Source organism: Notamacropus eugenii, chromosome 4, assembly GCF_028372415.1.
Source record: "Notamacropus eugenii isolate mMacEug1 chromosome 4, mMacEug1.pri_v2, whole genome shotgun sequence".
Taxonomy (NCBI): domain Eukaryota; kingdom Metazoa; phylum Chordata; class Mammalia; order Diprotodontia; family Macropodidae; genus Notamacropus; species Notamacropus eugenii.
In genome coordinates this window covers 422,365,062-422,384,747 of record NC_092875.1, presented here as the reverse complement: position 1 = coordinate 422,384,747, position 19,686 = coordinate 422,365,062, and the positions used below count along the sequence as shown (strand labels likewise).

The following is a 19,686-nucleotide window of genomic DNA, read 5'->3' as shown; positions in this document are numbered from 1 at the left end:
CTATAAACTCCTCCCATGTCTGGCTGCATAAGGTGGGGGGCAGGGATAGGGAGAGAAAAATGTCAGTTATCTAGGTAGTCATTAATCTATTGATTAAATTCTCCCAAATCTATCTCATCATGTAAATGAATCTTTTACTTGTCAGTCTCTCTGACTCCTTCAAAGTCCCCCCCCCCAAAAATAAACAGGAGGCCTTCCAGAAAAAACAGCTAAACAGGGGTTAAAAGCCCTAGGATGTTTGATCCTCAAAGGTTGAGGCTGATGCCAAGGAGACCAACTACATTTTTCATTATACCTTCGTCTCAGAGTAAAAAAGAGCACTAGATAGACGAATCATGGGTTTGTTCCAAAGTGGCCATTCTTGTGAATGTGTTCCTAGGAATCCGTGTTTCATATTCACTACTCTATTTAGATATCTGAACACGACTACTTTTGCACAGAAAATCACAGAATTTTAGAGCTGGGGGTGACTTAAAACCAAGTCCTTTCTTTCCATGCTCTGATACTTAAGTCTGGCACTGGGGTTATATCTTAGTGCGCATCCTTCCAAGTGACAGGCCCCTCTGCAGTAAGGACCAGAAAATTCCAAGTACAGTGGACATGGGCTACCAGGGAGGAGATGAGACATAGTGCTGAGATCCTGATACACAGACTTCAGGGTCAGTTCCTAAGACCAAGGCCATTAATTTGCATATTCTTCCTCCCTAATTCATTGTTCTACCCACCCCTAGCCCCCAGTCTCTAATTCGACAGACTCAAACATCCCCAATCTCTGAGCCTTCGAACTTAATCTGGAGTTTTACAGCCATTGTTACCCCACCCAGAAAATTCAGATTTCGAGGATGGGAGCCAACCGAGCTTCCCTAACACTGACCCCCAACCCCCCACCCTCCCGCCCCAGCTTCCTCAGTTTAATCCAGACCCTGATATCTTATACTAAGTGGCCAGAGAGGATTCAGCAGTCCATCTGGGTTTGTTAAATCCTGTTTATCTTCTTAACTAGGCAGTCCCCACCCGGAGCGCCCCTGCTTTCCATCCATGTGCTTCCCCACCCCCATCTTTCCCTCTGCCCACCTGGATTTGAGAGCCTACACTTCCAGACCCAGAAAAAACTGGGGGGGGAGGAGGGGGAGTCGCGGGGAAGGGGCAGATGCTTAGGTGGGGGGGGGGCGGTACACAAAGGTAGGGGAGGGGTTTCAGTGTCAGGACCCTGTCATTGAGATGACAGAAGCTGCCGGGAAAGACTCAGAAAGACATCGTCCTCTCCCGGCCACCACTCCCAGTCTCATCCCTCGGGCTAGGGGCTATCGCATTGAAAAGGAAAGCGGGTAGTTTGCTGGAGGAGGGAGCTGGGTCCTGTGGGGGGTGGGGGGCGGAAGGTGGGGTGTCCGCTCTCCCAGGGTGGGTAAGGGCGAAATCTGCCCATCTGAATTAGACTTGAGTGTAATCTCATCCTAGGGCCAGTCTGAGCCTCGCGCTTCCCAGTCCATCCTCCCAGTCTGCCTCTTTTCCTCCCTCTCCCCCCTCCCCTCCTCTTACCCCCCCTCTCTACCCGGCTGCTGCTGGGTGCGGGCTCCAGTCCCGCCGGCTCACTTACGGACCGACCAGCTGCTGCCCTCCTCACAGTGGCCTCCTCCTGACCCCCGCTTGTTGCTCCTCAGCTGTGGTCCGGGACCCCTCTCCCCCCAGGAGCTGTCTCACCCAAACCCAGGAGCGACTTTTTCCTTTCTTCGCCCCGGACTTCCTGAAACTTTGCGGGCGATTCAGGGCAGATGGATTTAGCCAGCGGATCCCGCCGAGGTGCTTCCCACCTCCTCCTCCCGCTCCTCCTGGTTTTCGGCTGTGGACCCGATGCGACCTCCCCTAGGGCTGCACTCCGAAAGGAAGGTAAAGAGCCCTCGCCCCTCAGCCCTCTGCCCCCTGCCCGCAACTGCCCTTTCCCAGGTCGAGCTCTTGGTGGGAAAGAGGTGAATGCGCGAATTCCAACAGTGCCCGGTGAGGGAATGGGGTTCTGGTGTCTGAGAACCGGGAAAAGACCGGCCCTGCCCGGGCTCCCGCTCTTCCCGGCCCAAACGGTGCCAAAGATACGTATTTGTATAAAAGGATAACACATTTTCCAGCTACAATGGAGAGGTAGGCGGGGGTAGGGGGCGAGAGTACTTCTGTTTGGACTACAAAGAGCTAGCTAAGCGTTGGGGCAGTCTCCATGTGATGTCAATTACTGGGCGCAGGCGGATAAGGGGACGTGCGAAGGAGTGAGTGAGAAGCAGCTCCATCTCTGCTTTAAACATCTTGTTCGATCCACATTGTCCAGAGCCCGGCCGTTTCCTGGGAAGTATCCACGGGTCTCTTGGAGGAGAGTTTCCGATCCTCTTTCCTTCTGGGACAGGAATTGTGTAGAGATGCAACCTTTGCTTGGCGGGGGTGATGTGACTGACGTTTCCGCGGCTGGGCTTGGAGAAGGAGCCTGCATGGGTTCATTCTGCGGGGTTTGAGCCGAGGTCTTACTCTCTTTAAAGAAATATATATTAAATGAACTGTTTCGATAATAACGGAAACCTTAGTGACTTGCAGTTTCAGGAGTCATACAGATGAGCTTGAGTGCTTGTGAAAAAGGAAAATCATACACTTGGTTTTTGTTTCCTTTTATTTTGTCTGTAAGCTTCGATTATTGGGGTGGGGGGAGGGGAAGATAGTGAGAATGGGAAAGTTCCCAACAGTGCTTCCTTATTAAGGATTTCTGTTCTTTTTTGCTGAGACTATATTTAGAACACTCAAAAATCTGTTTTTTCTTAGTTTACTTTGTGAACGAGGTTGTCTTATGGGATTAATTATCTCTTTTTAACAATGGAAAACAATATGACTATTTCAGAGCAGTCTCCAAAACCTCACAGAAACTGTAGCTTGTCTTCTGCAAGAGAGTCAGATTGAGGAAAATGTATCAGAGGGCAAAGAAAAGAATCTTAGTAGGTTTCATATGGCTTCTTAAATATTTTAGATGTTCCTGATTTCTCCATTTGGAATTCTGACTTGTTGCGTCTTAGCCTAGAAAAAGGGACTCAGCTCACTATTATCACCTGTAGATCTCCGCCTTAAAATGTAGGGTCGTTATCCTAATATGTGCCATAAGTGAGCCTTTTTTACTTCCAGAGGATTTTCTTCATTTTTCCAGATAAGAGCAGCAGCTCCTGGAAATATATTAAATTGTTTGTCCTCTTAATACATATTCACACAAATCCATTTTAAGTAAAAAACTTATAACTTCCCTTCCCAACTGGCATGTGGCATGATTTACATTTTGCAGATTGCATTCAAGTGAACCTTTTTTCCTTTCAAACACTGTAGAGTTCAGTTTGTGCTTCTCCTTGAATAGTGTGTGGCCCATTTTGTTAATGGCTTTTAAGAAAATTTCTTGAAGTAAGTCTTGCTATAAAGATTGCGAAAGAAAAATGTCCTCATGCAGTTTTGCTATGCCTCCTTTCTAATTCTTTGCTATTAGCTCACTGTTCGTAGCTGCACAGTTAAGCATGCCCTTCTTGATATTCTATCTACCCTGTCTGCTGGGCACAGAGATCTATGTTAAATATGAATTTATATGTGTATACATAAATGTATATATATGCATGTATATATACACACATTATATATATAGCATAGTAGTGGCTTACAGGCTAGGTTCAGTTTTATAGGCAGCTGTTGATCTCTCCCAAGTCTGTATCATAAAATCCTGACATCAGCAGACCCTGAATGAAAATCCCAGCTCTGAGGACCTAGGGCAAGTCACTTAATTTTTCTGAGCCTCAGTTTCCTCATTCACAAAGCACTACTTTCCACACAGGGTTGTTGTGAGGAGAGCTCTTTTATGAAGCTTCAGGAAATCTATTTCCAGTTTAAGAAAACCTAGAGGCAGTATGGTACAACGGCTAGAGTGCTGGTCTTGAAGTCAAGAAGATCTAGGGTGTGGGATCCATTCCTGCCTGTGCCACTTATTAGCTGTGTGAAGCCTGATCAAGTCACTTAACATTTTTGTGATTGAAGCAGTTTGCTAGGACTTATCTACTACCACTTAAAACAACTGTGATCTACTTTGGTAAGAGGAGTCCCCATAGAGGAAACTCAACACAGTGATGAAATTACATGTATATACAGGTTTAAGCACTCTAGTACACCCCCGCCTCACACACACACCCACACCCCCACCACAGAATTGAGTAGGGTCTAGACTTGTGATTTCATCTGAAGGGGAAGCACCCAGTATCTCTATCTCTTTCTACTTATGCAGATTGTCAACTCATCTGTAAGGTGACATAAGTGACTTATCCATTGTCACAGCTGTTATGGTTCAGAGCCCAGATTTCCATGCAGGTCTTCTGGGTCCCCCAGTCCCCCCACTCTGAGGACAAACTTTATCCACTATACCTTGCTGCTCTCAAAGAGCTATTACATGTGAGTTTTATAGGAAAAAAAATCTTTTAAAAAGCAGATGCAGAATGAGTAGAGGAAAAATCTTATGACTTTTAAAGTTTATTCATTCTTCTTTAAAACATCTGAGCATTCATTGGTGTATCTCCTTTCTCCATTTAGCTTTAATATATGTGAGTTGTTATATTCTCTCCCTCCCAAATTCATCACCTTATGTTCAAACTCTGGTAAGGGGCATTGGTATGTTAATGTAGGTGAATATTCAAGGGGGAAGGTAGATTCAAACTCATTTTCCTCTCTGAATAGTTTTTTAAAGTCACTTTCTAACTTACCCAGAGCACTGACTTTCAAGTGACAAGGCTACTCAGACTTAAATGACCTTTACTTCTTAAACCTGCATGAGAATTTCTTCTTGTGCTCATTTACATCCCTTGGAGAAACTAATTTTTGATCCGGAAAATCAGTCCAGATTAAAAACTGAACATATTCAGCACGTCTGTGATGAAAACAGCAACCAGCTAATACAAGTGCTTCCCCAGAGGCCAGGAAGCTCTGTTAGTATCCAGGTGAGAGCTTCCCTGTACTTTGTGTTTTCACAATAGAAATTAAATTGTGGGTAGGACTTTGAAATAGTTTGGCCATGCTGACTATCCTGAAGGGGTTCTTTGTAAATGGATGAAACTCTTGAATATCCCCGTGCTTGTCATTGCTAATTTTCACCATTTTCCAAAGTCATGCTGAAGGCTGACTTCCAGTAGGTCAGAAAGGGTGAAGGAAATGGTCTCCTGCTTTGGACTGTGCAGCATGAGAAACCTTGAAAATCACAGCCTTTTTGATGTGTAACATGGTCCCAATTTGTGGTTAAGATAACAAGTCCTTACAAGGACAGAGTAAGGATGCATCCTTGTGGCACTTGGTAGAGGTAGAAGACCTTTTCGTCTAGCATAGCTAAAGAGTAAAGGAACCTTAGTCAAGCGCAGATATAATAGCACCTCACGGGACCTCTTCTTTGAGCAACCTAAGTTAACTGATCAACATTTGATGCTCTGGTCATCCCTAGGACCTCTGACAGGACAGAGACCTAGATTGAGTAGCTGTGAACCTAGGCTAAATTTCTGGACAAAGCTATCTTTTATTTCAAAGGTAGAGCCTATTAAACTCCACCTGAGAATCAGGGGAAGTCTTGTAAGGGATTTGCTCCTCCTATCTTTGAACTCTTAGAAGCTAAGAAGCTGAAGGACCCAGGTGATCTGCCCTAGATGTTGGAAGCAGAAGAAAGGACTCCTATTATTTCCTTCAGCCATAGTAGTATGAAGCATATATTAATTGGCTATCCATACTCCATATCCCCTTTTGGGAGATAACATAGATACCATAGATAATATTTGGATGATATTTTGGGGGGAGGCTGGGTTAGAAGGAGTGGGGAAGTGTGACAGACAGGACTAAGGAAGGAATTTTGAGTGGTGGGGGTGGTAGCCAGGTCTACAGAAGGAATTTTCTGTGCTTCTAGAGTCCATTGATAAGACAGTGGAGAAAATTCCAGGCAGGTACTATCATCCAAGACTATGGAACTCACTATAAACCCAAATCAGAGCTTTGAATATAGTGAGGGCTCAGCAAGTATCTGTCAGATGAATGAATGAATGAATGAATGAATGAATGAATGAATGAATAAGAGGAGAATGGATTAGATCTGAGGAGTCCTAGACTCTTATAGTTATTACCTTTGTGACCATGGACAAGTTACACGGTCACGTGACAGCCTCTTTGAACCTCAGTTTTCTCATTTCTAAAATATAAAATGATCGTGACTATACTTGTATTGCTTACCTCCTAGAATTGTTGTGAGGAAAGTAACTTCATACTTTAAAGGACTACGTAAAGATGAATAATTCTGCTGCTGCTGAGATACTAGCACCCACACAGCCAGTTTGTACATTGCAGTATGTGCTGTGCTAGGGAAGTTAGTAACTCTTAACCTTGTTTGAGAAACATTTTTTACCAAGGTTTCATGAGGGACCCAGGTGTTGAAGTATAACTTTCTGATTTAAAATTATTTGTCTTCGGAGAGAAGTAGGCATCGTTTTGTATCAATTCCCATTTCAGGTGCACAAATGCTGCCAGGCTCATGCTTCCAAAATGTGATTTCACAACATAATATTTCTCAAGTATTTTTATGTCTTCTTCAAAGCACAGATCATATGGTATTTTTGCAGTTAGGAGGAACCTCAGTAACCATTCAGTCCAACCTATACCTGAACAAGGTTCCACTCCACAATATGCCTGACTAGGACCCAAGTAGGTTTTGCTTAAAGCTCTCTCTAGCAAAGGGAAACCTTGTGAGGGACGGGGAACAAGGAGGAGAACAAGCCTTTATTAGTCTACTATGTGCCCGGTATTACGTTAAGCGTTTTTCATTTGATGACTCATTATCTCCTAGGAAAGCTATTCCACTTTTAGAGAGCTCTCATTATTTTTAAGGCTTTCCTTATGTCAAACCAAAAGGTTTTTGTTTTTGTTTTGCAGCTTCTGCTCCACTATTCCTAGTTCTGACCTCTAGGGTCAAGCAGAGAAAATCTAATGTCTCTTCCACATGAGGGTATTCCTGCAAATCCTTCCAGGCAGCTATCATCTTCCCCCTTTTTGTCCAGGCTAAACACCCCCAGTTTCTTCTACCAATCAACATACAGCCTCCTTTTGAGGCTCTTCACCATCCTGTTTGCCCTCCTTTGGACACCTTCCAGTTTATCAGTGTCTTTCCTAAAATAGGGTACCCAGAACTGAAACTGGTATTGCCCATCCCTCTGACTGGGGTTATTTTACTTGTCTAATCTCCCCGAATGCTACACTTCTTTTCATTCAGCCAAAGATTACATTGATTTTCTTGGCTCCCTCCCACCACCCTCCTAGCACCTTTCCCTTCTTCTCCTTCACACACAGAGGATCCCTCACAACATACTCTTTACCTGTACAACTAACAGTACACTTCTCCCACAAAGCTTTTGCCCACCCACCTACAGTCTCCTCTCCTGCCCCATCAGATCACCTATAGGAAATTTCTCTAAACATTACATACATTCAAAGCTGAATTTTATTTTGAGGTGTCCAGTCACTAATGTTGGGCATTTTGATTCAGGAAGGGTGGAGAGACGCAGAAACAAAAGAAGCTCCATCAGCTTGATATGGTCTTTTATTGATTGATTTGTGAATGCATTTGGGCATGGGATAGTCCCTAAACCTTCTCTTTCTTCCTTCTTCTTCTTCCCTTTCTTCCTTCTTCTTCTTCCCTTTCTTCCTATCTCCCTTCTCCTTTCCATTCTTTCTTATGCTACCTATTGCTGGTTCCAGAGGCCAGAAGTCTACAGTAGGAAACAATTCTTATGGCCACTTGCCCCTCTTGTCTCCCCTTCTTTATCTCCTATCGCTCAGATACTTTTTGTCGCCTCTTTACCTTCACCCCTGTCTCACAAGATGAAGTGGCCTTACTCCTTAGCGAGCTTGACCCCTCTACTTGTTCTAGGGATCACATTCCATCCCATCTCCTCCAACAGAATGTCCCTTCTCTCATTCCCACTCTTTCACCTATTTTCAGTCTCTCCCTGTCCGTTGGCTTATTCCTTTTTACCTAAAAACATGTCCTTGTCTCCTCTATCCTGAAAAAAACCCCTTACTTTTTTCCTTCCATCCCCACTCTCTTCCTACATCTCCTGCCCTTTGTAACTAACCTCCTCCAAAAAGTCCTCTATACATAGGTGCCTCCACTTTCTTTCCTCACACTCTTTTCTTAACCGCCTTACAATCTGGCTTCCAGTCTTATCATTCTGCCAAAACTGCTCTCTCCAAAGTTACCAGTGATTTCTTTGTTGCCAAATCCGATGGTCTTTTCTCTGTCCTCATTTTCCTTAACGTCTCTGCCGCTGTTGACAATATTTATCATGTTCTCCTCTGATACTGTCTTCTGTCTAGGTTTTCAGGACACTACTCTTCTAGTTTTCTTCCTACTTATGTGACGTGTCATTCTCTGTCTTTGATGGATTCTCTCCCAGATCATGCCCTCTAACTGTAGGTATCCTCAGGGTTCTGTCCTGGGCCTTCTTCTCTTCTCTCTCTACATTACTTCACTTGGTGATCTCATCCACTGCCTTAGATTTAATTGTCATCTTTATGCTGATGATTCTCCAATCTAGCAATATCCCTCTGCTGACTTCCAGTCTTGCATCTCCAATTGCCTTTCAGGTGCCTTGAACAGGATGTCCAGTAGACATCTCCAACTCTTCATGTCTCAAGTTCATTATCTTTCCCCCTAAACCCTTCCCCTTTCCTCTGACATTGTCCCCACTGTAGTGCACACCTGCATAATGCCTGGACTATGTTGTAATCGCCTGCTGGTGGGTCTTCCTCCTTCAAGTCTCTCCATACTCCAATGCATCCTCCATTCAGTCACTGAAGCTATTTTCTTAAGCACAGGCCCATCCATGTGACCTGCTCACTCAGTAAACTTTAGTGGTTCTCTATCGTCTCCACAACCAAATAAAAAATGTTCCATTTACAGTTCAAAGCCCTTGATAACCTAGCCCCCTCCTACCTTTCCCGTCTTCTTATACCCTACTCCCAGCCTTATACCTTATATCTCTTATACCTTACTCTTTGATTTAGTGACATAGACCTCCTGGCTGTTCCAAAAACAAGACACTTCATCTCCCAGTTCCCAGCATTTTCTCTGGCTGTCCCTCATATGCAGAATGCTCTCCATCCTCCACTCTGCGTGCCCATCTCCATGGTTTTCTTCAAGTTCCAACTGAAATCCCTTCTCTTATTGAGAGCATTTCCCAACCATTCTTAATTCTAGTGCTTTCCTTCTGCGAATTATTTCCTATTTATCCTATATACAGCTTGCTTTGTATAGATTTGTTTGTGTGTTATCTCATCCATTGGAGCATACGTTCTTTGAGGGCAGGGGCATCTTTTCCCTCTTTTTGTATCCCTAGTGCTTAACACTGTGCCTGGCACATAATAGGCACTTAACAAATGTTAGTTGATTGAGTGCTCTTTCCCCAACATTTTTTAGGAAAGTGAAATCTGGAAAATATCAAGCGATCCTTGGAGAAAATAAATCATCAAAGGACAATATGAAGTGTGACAAATAGTAGAAGAAGGGAAGTGAAGGGAAACAGACAAGACACTCCTTCCACATCCCTTCCAATTCTCTGAAAGTGGTAGAAGGAAGCAGTAGAATCATTTTTTTTTTTTGAAAGGGACACAGAAAGAGAAATATAGGCATTCCCCTTGCTTGAAGCTTTCATAATAGTCTAGAGTGACAAAGGTAATCTACCTCTGGCTCCCTTCTCAGGAATAAACTTCCTTTTTCACCCTCAGTATCCCCAAAAGGCTGGCTCAGGTGGTCTGTTTTGCCTAGGAAAGAAAATGACCTGACTACTTTTACTACTATGTATTAGACTCCCTTTTCTCCCCTGTCTCACAGCTTTGTGTTTATGGCTCTCAGATGCCACCAGGGAATCCTCTCTAATTTATTATCTTTCAAGTAATTTCATCTTGATGACTTTTTTTTTGCTAGACATTAAAATCACCCCTTGACATAGTATTTCAGTATATTTATGATATTCTACAGAAAAGAAAAATACAGCCTCAGTAGCTCACTTTTCCTCTTTAGGTCACAGGGAGGGTGGGATACATATTCATACTTTGTAAGGAAAGGACACACTCTTCTCATATAATAATACAGTGGGAAAGCAATGCATCTCTTCAGGGCACTGAACGGGGTGTCCTAAGGTAGGCTTGGAGGTTCATGTCAACATGCATAAGAATTAATGAACTCAAGATGCAGAAGGGGATATATGTTTACAGACAGAGCCAATATATTTATTTGTTTTGCTGGATGACATATATTTGTTACAAGGGAGAGTTTTGTTGTGGAGCTGGTAGGTTAGTGGACAAGATCAACAGATGAAAAAAGGAGCGTCAATAGAACATTTTTAAGAAATGAATGAAAAATAACAAAGTGCCCAAAAAGACACAAATAGATCAGTTTTGTTACTTACTACCTTTTAAATGTCACAAAAATATACTACTTTAAAAAAGCTGTTCATAACAAAAGATCAGCTTCTTAAATAAACCTCTTGGTTTGTTGTGGGGGTTTTTTTTGTATATTGAAGCATTTGTGTTAATGATTAAAGTCACAATTAAAAAGAAAATGTAAAAAACAAAAATAAAAACTAGTCCTGTTAGAGGCAGTATAGCATACCAGATAGAGTGCTGAAGTCAGGAAGACCTGAATTCAAATGCCTTCTCAGATATAACATCTGTGTGACCATGCGCAAGTCACTTAACCCTTCTAATCCTCAGTTTCCTTATCAGTAAAATGGAGGTAATAATACCTCCCAGTACTGTTACCAGGACCAAATAAGATAACATATATAAATTCAGCTGTCCTTCGCTAACATACTTGTACTCCATATCTGCTTTCTCTCCAGTGAAAATTCATTAACAGTTAACTTAATTACACTAACAGGTATGCAGACAATATCCATACAGAACTAGCCAGGCCTGGGTTGGCAGAAAGGATGGGAAGGTCCCTTCTTTTTTTCAGAGTACAGAGATATATCGATGTAGCTGATGAGGCGTTTTGACAATTTCACTGCTAGTGTGACCATTGGGTCCAAGGGGTCAGTTCTTTCTCATGTCAAGCACTGCAGCCAAATGACCATTAGCCAGATTCACATGTATGTACACACTGAACAAACTTTAAAAACATTATATAGGCATTAGCTATTGTTATTGTCATTATTATCAACACTTGGCTAGACACACTCCATGGCCAGTAGAAACCCTGGTGAAAAATCTATCTGATAACTTTCATTAGGACCTTTGAGTGTTTATCACATTCTCTAGTAGTAGTAGTAGTAGCAGAAAAAGAAGAACAAGAAGAAGGAGGAGGAGGAGGAGGAGGAGAAGGAAAAGAATAAGGAGAAGAAGGAGGAAAAGAAGAAAGAAAGAAAGAAAGAAAAAGAAAGGAATAAAGAAAAATCAAAGAAAGAAGAAGAATTGGCCAGAACGGCAGAAGATAGATAACTAGGAATTAGATCTAAGCAGAGGCTAGTCAAGGTAAAATGGGTGGGATCTAAAGCAGGAAGGAAGTCAGGTTTGATGTCCTTACCTGAACCCTTTACTGTTCTTTTGACCTACTTCTGAAGCCTAGCACAGAATTATGTGGAATCACAGAATATTATGAGACTTAAAAAGACTGTAGAGCTTGTCCCCATCAATGAATGAAGATGCTGAGATTCAGGGACATTTGGGACATAGCCAAGGTCACAAAGCTCATTAGTGTCATGTTTCAGGTCTTATGACTCCAGGTCCAGTCTCCTGACTCTACTTTTCGTGAATCATGGGCATTTAAATAATCATTTATTAATGACAAGGGGAATAAGAAGACTATCCCTGGCTGGTAACAGAGGTTGCCTTCCTTCAGTTTTAATCCAAAAAAAGTTGTTAACAGCTTGAATAAGTATTTATGATGCTTCTACTCTGTTCGAGGCATTGTGTTAGGTACTGAGGATACAAAGACAAAAAGTGAAAACAGTCCCTACCCTCAAAAGCTTTTATTCTACTGAGGGAAACGGTGTGTTCACATATAAGCAAAATTTAAATATATATGTGTTATATATATATGTGTGCATATTAGTATAGACAAGTATGTATGTATATATGTGTGCATGTATATGACACATATACATATATGCATGCATACATAATAGATGGAGAGATGTCATGGTATAGTAGAGAGTTCTGGGTTCAGGTTCTACTTTTGACACATACTAGCTGGATGAGTCTAACACCCATCTTGGAAATCAACAAATTCTTCAAATCAGTACTTATTTATTGTTTTGTTGTCTTCTAGACTTAAGAAAAGGATGGAGAAAATGTCAATAATTCAGATAAAATTTAAAAATGAGTCATTTTTCCATATTTCCCTTTGGTTAAATATTTACCAGCACACCCCTGTCTAGCTGACTGTAAATTGCAAAGTTGCAATGTCCAGGTGCTGATCCTTACAGGAAGTAAAGGAAGCTTCCTCACTGGAAATTTCCTATGCCAATGAAATAACCCATCCCCCTAAAAATATACAAGATAATTTCAGCAGGGGAGTTGGCACCAGCATCTGGGGGAGGGGAATCAGAAAAGACTTCTCTCAGGAGGAGGGAGTTCGCTGTAAGCAAGGGTGACAGTTCTGGTAGGGAGATGTGAAATGGATCCTGATCGTTTTCTAAGACATTTTTCTCCCAGGCTGAATGCTTTCCTTAGGCAAGTGATTCTAAAGTGAAGGGAAATCATTCTTGCGTTGTACATTTGGAATGAACAAATGCTACTTCTTTGTCAGTTGCTATTTGCTTAACGTCGTGATTGTCTTTTAACATCTATGTCCTTTCTCCCCATCTGGATTATAAACCTCTTGGAAAGCAGGGATGGTGTCTTCTGCAGTCTGTCTTTGTCTCTCCAGTGATAGCCCAGTGGCCCATGCCCAGGAGGCCCTCAGTAAATGTTTCTTGATGATGCTTTCAGCAGCTTCTGTTTTCTTGAGAAAATAGCAGCTGCCCACACCCCTCCTCTCCACTTCCATCATTTGCCACTTTGTTTCCATAAGTACCTTCAAGGAAATTGATTTTTTTCTCATTCCTGGGTTTCTGTGCCTCTGACTCTAATTTTGAATTATAGTATTTGTGTATATGTTTGATCTCCTCTAATAGATTGAGAGTTCCTTGAGGGCAGGGACCTTGTCTCACTTATCTTTGTATTTCCTTCAGGCTCGAGCAGTGCTTTCTCTGTAGTACTAGGCCTAATAGATGTTTGGTAAATCAATGTTCTCTGTAGCCTAGTTCTGAGGGATGGTGGGGGAAGAGGGAGGTTAAGGACAAAGGTCATGGATAGATATGGTTAGAAGTGGGTAGTTTGGGAGAGGGAGTGATGTTTCCCGATTTGCTTCCCCAAAGTGGGACCCAGGCCCTGTTCCTTTGTTCCAACCCTTGATTCCCTTCCACCCCCTTTTTCACACTTATTAGACTTTTATCATCTAAAGTTCTCCTTGGGGTTTTGACTGTCCCTCTGCTGTCCTAATTCAAAAGGATCCAGAGATGCCTTGGTTTCAGATGCTTTAGCCATAGACTAAGACTGAGACTGAAATTGAGACTGAGATGGGAAGGAGAAAAATTCCTAGGTCCCCTGCAGTTTTTTTGGGATAGACACAAGATATCATACTGAAGAGATGCTTTTTCGTTCATTCATTCAATCATTCATTCATGTGGCACTTTAAGGTTTACAATTCTCCTTATTTACATTATCTCATTTAATAATAGCTAGCATTTATACAATATTTTAATGATTGTAAAGTGCACTACAAATATCCTTTGATCTTCACAGAAGCCCTGGATAGGATACCTTGTATCTATACTATAAAACCCCAGGGATTACAAGTTTTTCTCTTTCCCATCTCAGCCTCAGTCTTTAGCCTAAGGCTAAAGGATCTGAACCCAAGTCATCTCTGAATGACTTTTGAATTAGGATTATTATCACCATTTTTCAAATAAAGAAAATGAGTTAGAGAGTAGTTAGGTGACTTAGCCAGGGTCCCATAGTGAGGGAGTGTCTGAGACTGAATTTGAACTGAATCTACCTGACTCCAAGATCTCGCCATTTTGCCACCTAGCTTCCTAAGATCATTTGACCCTCACAACAGCCCTATGAAGTAAATACTATGGGTCTTATCAACCCTATCTCAAAGATGAGGCAACAAGCTCATAGAAGTTCATGGTCATACAGCTGGCCTTAGAGGCAGGATCTGAGCTCTGACTGAAGCCCAGCCATAGACCTGATGTTTTCCACATAATGCTGCCTCTTAGGACCTCTTGTCAGAAGATCTGTCATCCCCATTTCACATGTGGACCAAACATTTCTTTCCAACAGCTCTTGATTTGATCAGGAAAATAATTTCCAAGTTTTTAGGTTAGCTTTTGTGACATTAGTGACCCTGCTATCTGTCATTTCATGGCATGCTGAATGGTTTTTGAATCATCCCTGGTTTTGCAGATGGCAGGGGGAAAAGGGAAACATGAAGGAGTAGGCCAGTTTTGTCTTCAATGACATGAATAGTTCTGAGTAAATGGAAGCAATCCTGGAATAGAGTGGACTGGAAGCTGCCTTTTTGGTTGGTCAGCCACCAGTTGCATTTTCTTTCTGATTTCAAAGCAGGACACCTGTGTGCAGAACAGGCCACCTGAAGTGAGCCCGAGTGCTTAAGAAGGAAAGGCAAGAGGAGGCTCACTCACTGAAATGACCCTCAGGGGTTGGGGAGAACACCAGAATGTGGCAGAGCTCAGGGTGCACCAAATGGGAGACACAGATGAAAATTAAAAATAGATATCCAGCTCTTTTTTTGTGACAATGAAGAACAAGAAACACTGAGAATGATGGGATATGACTGTGCTGTAAGAAACAACAGATATTTTGAATAAAGAGAAGCTTGGAAAGACAGAGATGAACTCATACATTGAAATGAGCAGAACCAAAAAACAATATGCATAATGACAATATCAATGTAAAAGGAAACTACAACCATAAAATAGCTAAAAATGAATGTTGTGAAGTTATGAAGAGCTAGCTTGATCCCAAAAAAGAGATATGAGAGGACATCTCCACGGTCTCACTGCTTTGCAGAGGTGGGAAGTTCATGGGTGTGGAACTTTGCATATATTTTTAGATTTTTTTCAATGTTATTGATCAACCCCCACCCTTTTCTTCCTTCTTTCTGGTTGTCCTTTTGAAAAAGTCTTTATTTTACAGGATAGTTCATAGGGGAGGGAGGGGAAGAGGAATACAGAAGAAAATTTAGGGGGACGTAAAAACAAAAGATATCAATACAAGACTTGTTTTATTTTTAATGAAGCACTGCCAAAACTGGCAGAGGAAGGTGTAGACCTGGACTAGAAGCCTCATCAGAGCAGGGAGGATAGTAACCACAATAAAAGCAATTCAAATTGATACAACATTGTGATGTCATCTGCTCCATATTAGAGAGATGCAATGTTGCTTTGGGACTTCAGAGAACCTGTGACCTCACTGAAGCAGAGATTCAGGATCACAGCTGGAGAACTGGAAGGGACCTCAAAGAACATTTAATTCAAATGTCCTTATTTTAGAGATAGGGAAACTGAGGCCCAGAGAAATAAAGTGACTTGTCAAGGTGAGAGAATCAGGATATGAACCCAGGTCCTCAGATTCCAAATCTACCATTCTTGACATGTGACTTTCCCTTCAAATGATACAAGCAAAAGTAATAATAATGATGACAATTATCATTTGTCAATATATTATTTATTAATATCATTATTATTAATGAGTGGTGATAATATTTATTCTAATCACTACTCATTAGCTAACATTACTTGGAATAAACTAGTTTTTATATAGCACTTTAAGTTTTGCAAAGCACTTTACAAATATTATCTCACAACAATCCTGAGAAGTAGGTACTATTATTTTTCCCATTTTTACAAATAAGGAAATTGAGGCAGACAGAGGTCAAGTGACTGCCCAGGGTCACATAGGTAAGGAATGTCTGAGGCAGAATTTGGACTCAGGTCTTCCTGACTCCAAGCACAGCCCTCTTCTACTCCACCAAGCAGTCCTTTCATCCCATCTAATTTTTGTTCATATTCTCTAGTAGATCCTACATAAAGAATCTGCCCAGAGATCTGGAGGCAGGTTCTTAACCTTTACTTTTCAGTATCTGGTGAAGTCCAATGGACATTCATTAAAATGCGCAGATTGCAAAAGAAATCAATTATCTTGAAATATGGTTCTAAAAATATATTTTTTTAACAAGTTCATGGATATCTAGAAAAAAACTTATGCTAAATCTTTTAAATCATTCTGTTAAAAGAACAAGTGTGATATTCAGCCTTTCCATTAGTTATCCTTTGCTCTCATTATATATATATATGCATATGTATATGTATATACATATATCTGTGTATATATGCGTATATATGATGGACTCACCTCCTTTTCTGATCACTCATTTCTGGGATAATATTCTTACATCATTTTTTATATATGAGTCAACATTGTTAATAAGCTGCACCTAACTACATCCAACCTATGCCTTTATAAGCATTATTATCCCCAGATGAAAGGAATGATCAAGTTAAATGAAGCGTTTTGGAACTATGCCATACCAGGATCTGTTGAAGGAACTAGGAATGTTCTTTCTAAACTAGAGAAAACAAGATGGGGTTTGGGAGAGGGATGAGAAAGGCAGGGCATAATTGCTGTCTTCAAATACTTAAAGGATTATCGTATGGAAGAGAGATGGGACTTTTTCTATTTGAGTCCAAATGGTAGAAATAGGAACAGTGGATAGAAGTTTCAGTCAGATTTGAGCACAGTGTGAGAGAAAACTTCCTAACAATGCCTCAAAGGAGGTAGTGAATTTCACCTTATGGAAAATTTTCCAATGGAACCTGGATGATCATTTGTCAGAAGTGTCATAGAGTGGGTTTCTGATTCAGATTGGAGAATAAGAATTGAAGAATAAGACCTTCCAATTCTGAAATTCCTATGAAAGAATAAATGACTGCTGATCGTCACAGTGTTGTGGTTTCATGGTGTGTTGTAGGATTGTCTCAAAGAATTCAGACTCAAACCATCTCCAGTCCAAGTTAAGGCATTTATTGGGAGTGATGCCTCTCAGAAGCGGGCTGTGTTCCAAGAGGAACCACCAGCTTCAGTAAGACAAGACATATAATTTAATAGTATAATGATGCTGATTATGAGATTATGAATTATTAGAAATTATGAATATTAAAAAGGCAGAAAGGCTTTGTTAAGGGATTAGGTAATGGAGGAGGAGTCCCAGACTCAGTGGAACTTTGCATGTGTTTACCCACAATGCACACAGAAAAACCCATTTGGGGAACATATATGTATGATAATAATATTATAATAAGCATCTCTATATCATAAGTTCAAGCAAAGGACAGCTTTTGATACTGCTGCACAGATGCCTACTCAGGAGAAGTCCCTTACATTGTTTGGGGGGTCCTCATCCTTCTCAGCATCCTGGTAATGCTTTCTAACTGGCTGGCCATTGTGGTCCTGTCTGAGTTTAGATGGACGTGGTTGTGGTTGAGTGCATGGATACACATGCTATTTATGTGGGAAATATGAGGAATGGGTCTAGGGACGGTGACTAGCTAGAGGCAGTGGCTGGGATCCCATCCCATGGACACGCCTGCTGTTCTAGTGAGGCAGTGAGACATATAAGAGAAAGTTAGGATATTGAGTGGGGGAGCGGGAGAAGGGCAGTGACTAGGTAGGGGCAGTGGGCCTTCCCCTATGAGACCCCAATGAGGGTTATGATTAAGTCTGGGGGCCTGAGGTGTGGTTAAACCAGATTGTGTGGTTAAATCATGACATGCCTTCTGTTCAGTGAGGCCCATAAGGAAGTTAGAATATTTTGGCAGGTGATAGCTTTATTAGAATTCCATCAACATAACACTTGAACTCGGATCTTCTGTGTCTGACTTGTAGTCTTTTCTTTCCAGTACACCACACTGCCTCAGGTTTTCATCTGTCATATGAAGCCCTCTCCAAGCTCACCTTCAGGACCCGTTTTGAGGAAAATTGTGAACTGAATTTTTCCCTACAACAACCCCTATCCCCCATCTTGCCTTAGGGGTCTGGTGTGTTCAGGTCTTTCTGTTTTCCCTCTTAAAAATCTTTTCTTGGATCTATCATGTACAATAAGGAATGAATTTTTTGGTACAGTAAATAGAGTATTGGACCTGGAGTCTGGAAGACTCACTTTCATGAGTTCATATTTGACCTCAGATACTAGCTGTGTGACCCTGAGAAAGTCACTTAACCCTGTTGGCCTCAGTTCCTTATCTACAAAATGAGCTAGAGAAGAAAATGGCAAACCACCCCAGTATCTTTGCCAAGAAAACCCCAAATGGGGTAGTGAAGAGTCAGACATGACTGAAAAATGACTGAACAACTCTTGCCTTGGTTGTTTCCCTTCCTACTCCCAGCCCCACTAACCACACCTCCCCCATCCACACACACACTCAAGGCAGCTGGACAGATTGGGGGATGGGGCAGGACTGGTGAACCAGCACATAAGCAGATAATTCAGGCCAGCCAGTAAGTTAGATTCATATACACACCCATTCAATCCAATAATATTTCTTAAAAGTCTGCTCTGCTCAAAACTCTCCAATACCTTCCTACTCTGCTACCTCCTTCTGATGTAAAATTGAAGCTGTGTTCTCAAAGCCTAACAGTAGCTGAACCCGTTTCTTGAAGCCTTTATTAAGCTGGAATAAATTTAGGCAAAGGTTTCAGTGTCTGCCATCAGAAGACAGCCTAGCTAAAGTTAGAGAGAGACTAGTCTCTAGAGTGATGGCAGCCAGCTCATGATTTTTGGTTGTTTTGACCACAACCATTCACTGGGATAGAAGGACTCCAGGCTGCATTGATAAGGGGAGCATCTACGCTGAGAAAACTGTACATTCTTATAATTGAAGTATATCCAATCAACATCCACAGTCAGCATTGCCCCCCCATACACACACGCGCGTTTGTGTGCACTCACACATGCATACACACACACACACACACACACACACACACACACACACACACACACACACACACACACACACACACACCCCTATCTACTCCTGAGGTTGCACATTGCCCTTTCTTGAACCTCTTTCATTCCTTTATCCTCCAAGGTTGTTTTGTAGGCTCATTTGAACTCAGTTTTATTTGGGCAAAAATGTGTCTTGTGAATGTAATGGAGATAATACAGTTTGGCAAGATAGGGTGAATATGCAGATTTCAGAGCAACATGGGAAAATTGTTATGAACTGACATGTAGTGAAATATACAGAACCAGAGAAATGACATATGCTCTCAATAGAACAGTGTAAATGGGTTGTGCACTAAAAGGAACATGAACTCTGAATAAATGAAAATAGTAATAGTCTAGGAGGCCAGATAATGAAAATTTCCCTTCTTTTCAAAGCAGAGAGCTGGGGCACTGCCAGGACAGAACGCTGTTAGACAAAGTCACCATATTAGGTTTAGTTTTAGTTCTTTTCTTTGTGACAGAATATTTCAGTCTTAAGGTGAAGAGGCACAAAAATAGATATTTACAAAAATGAATGTGATACAAAACTAAATCTT

General features: G+C 41.6%; 1 protein-coding gene across 1 annotated transcript in view; it reads left to right on the top strand.

The window, feature by feature from the left end:
* The first annotated feature begins 1,542 nt into the window (after window positions 1–1,542).
* Window positions 1,543–19,686, top strand: part of EGFLAM (EGF like, fibronectin type III and laminin G domains) — a 256,629-nt gene continuing 238,485 nt past the window's right edge. Inside the window, exon 1 of the mRNA XM_072605784.1 lies at window positions 1,543–1,887. Coding sequence (XP_072461885.1) covers window positions 1,773–1,887 — 115 coding nt within the window. The 5' untranslated portion in view covers window positions 1,543–1,772. The remainder of the gene's footprint in view (window positions 1,888–19,686) is intronic.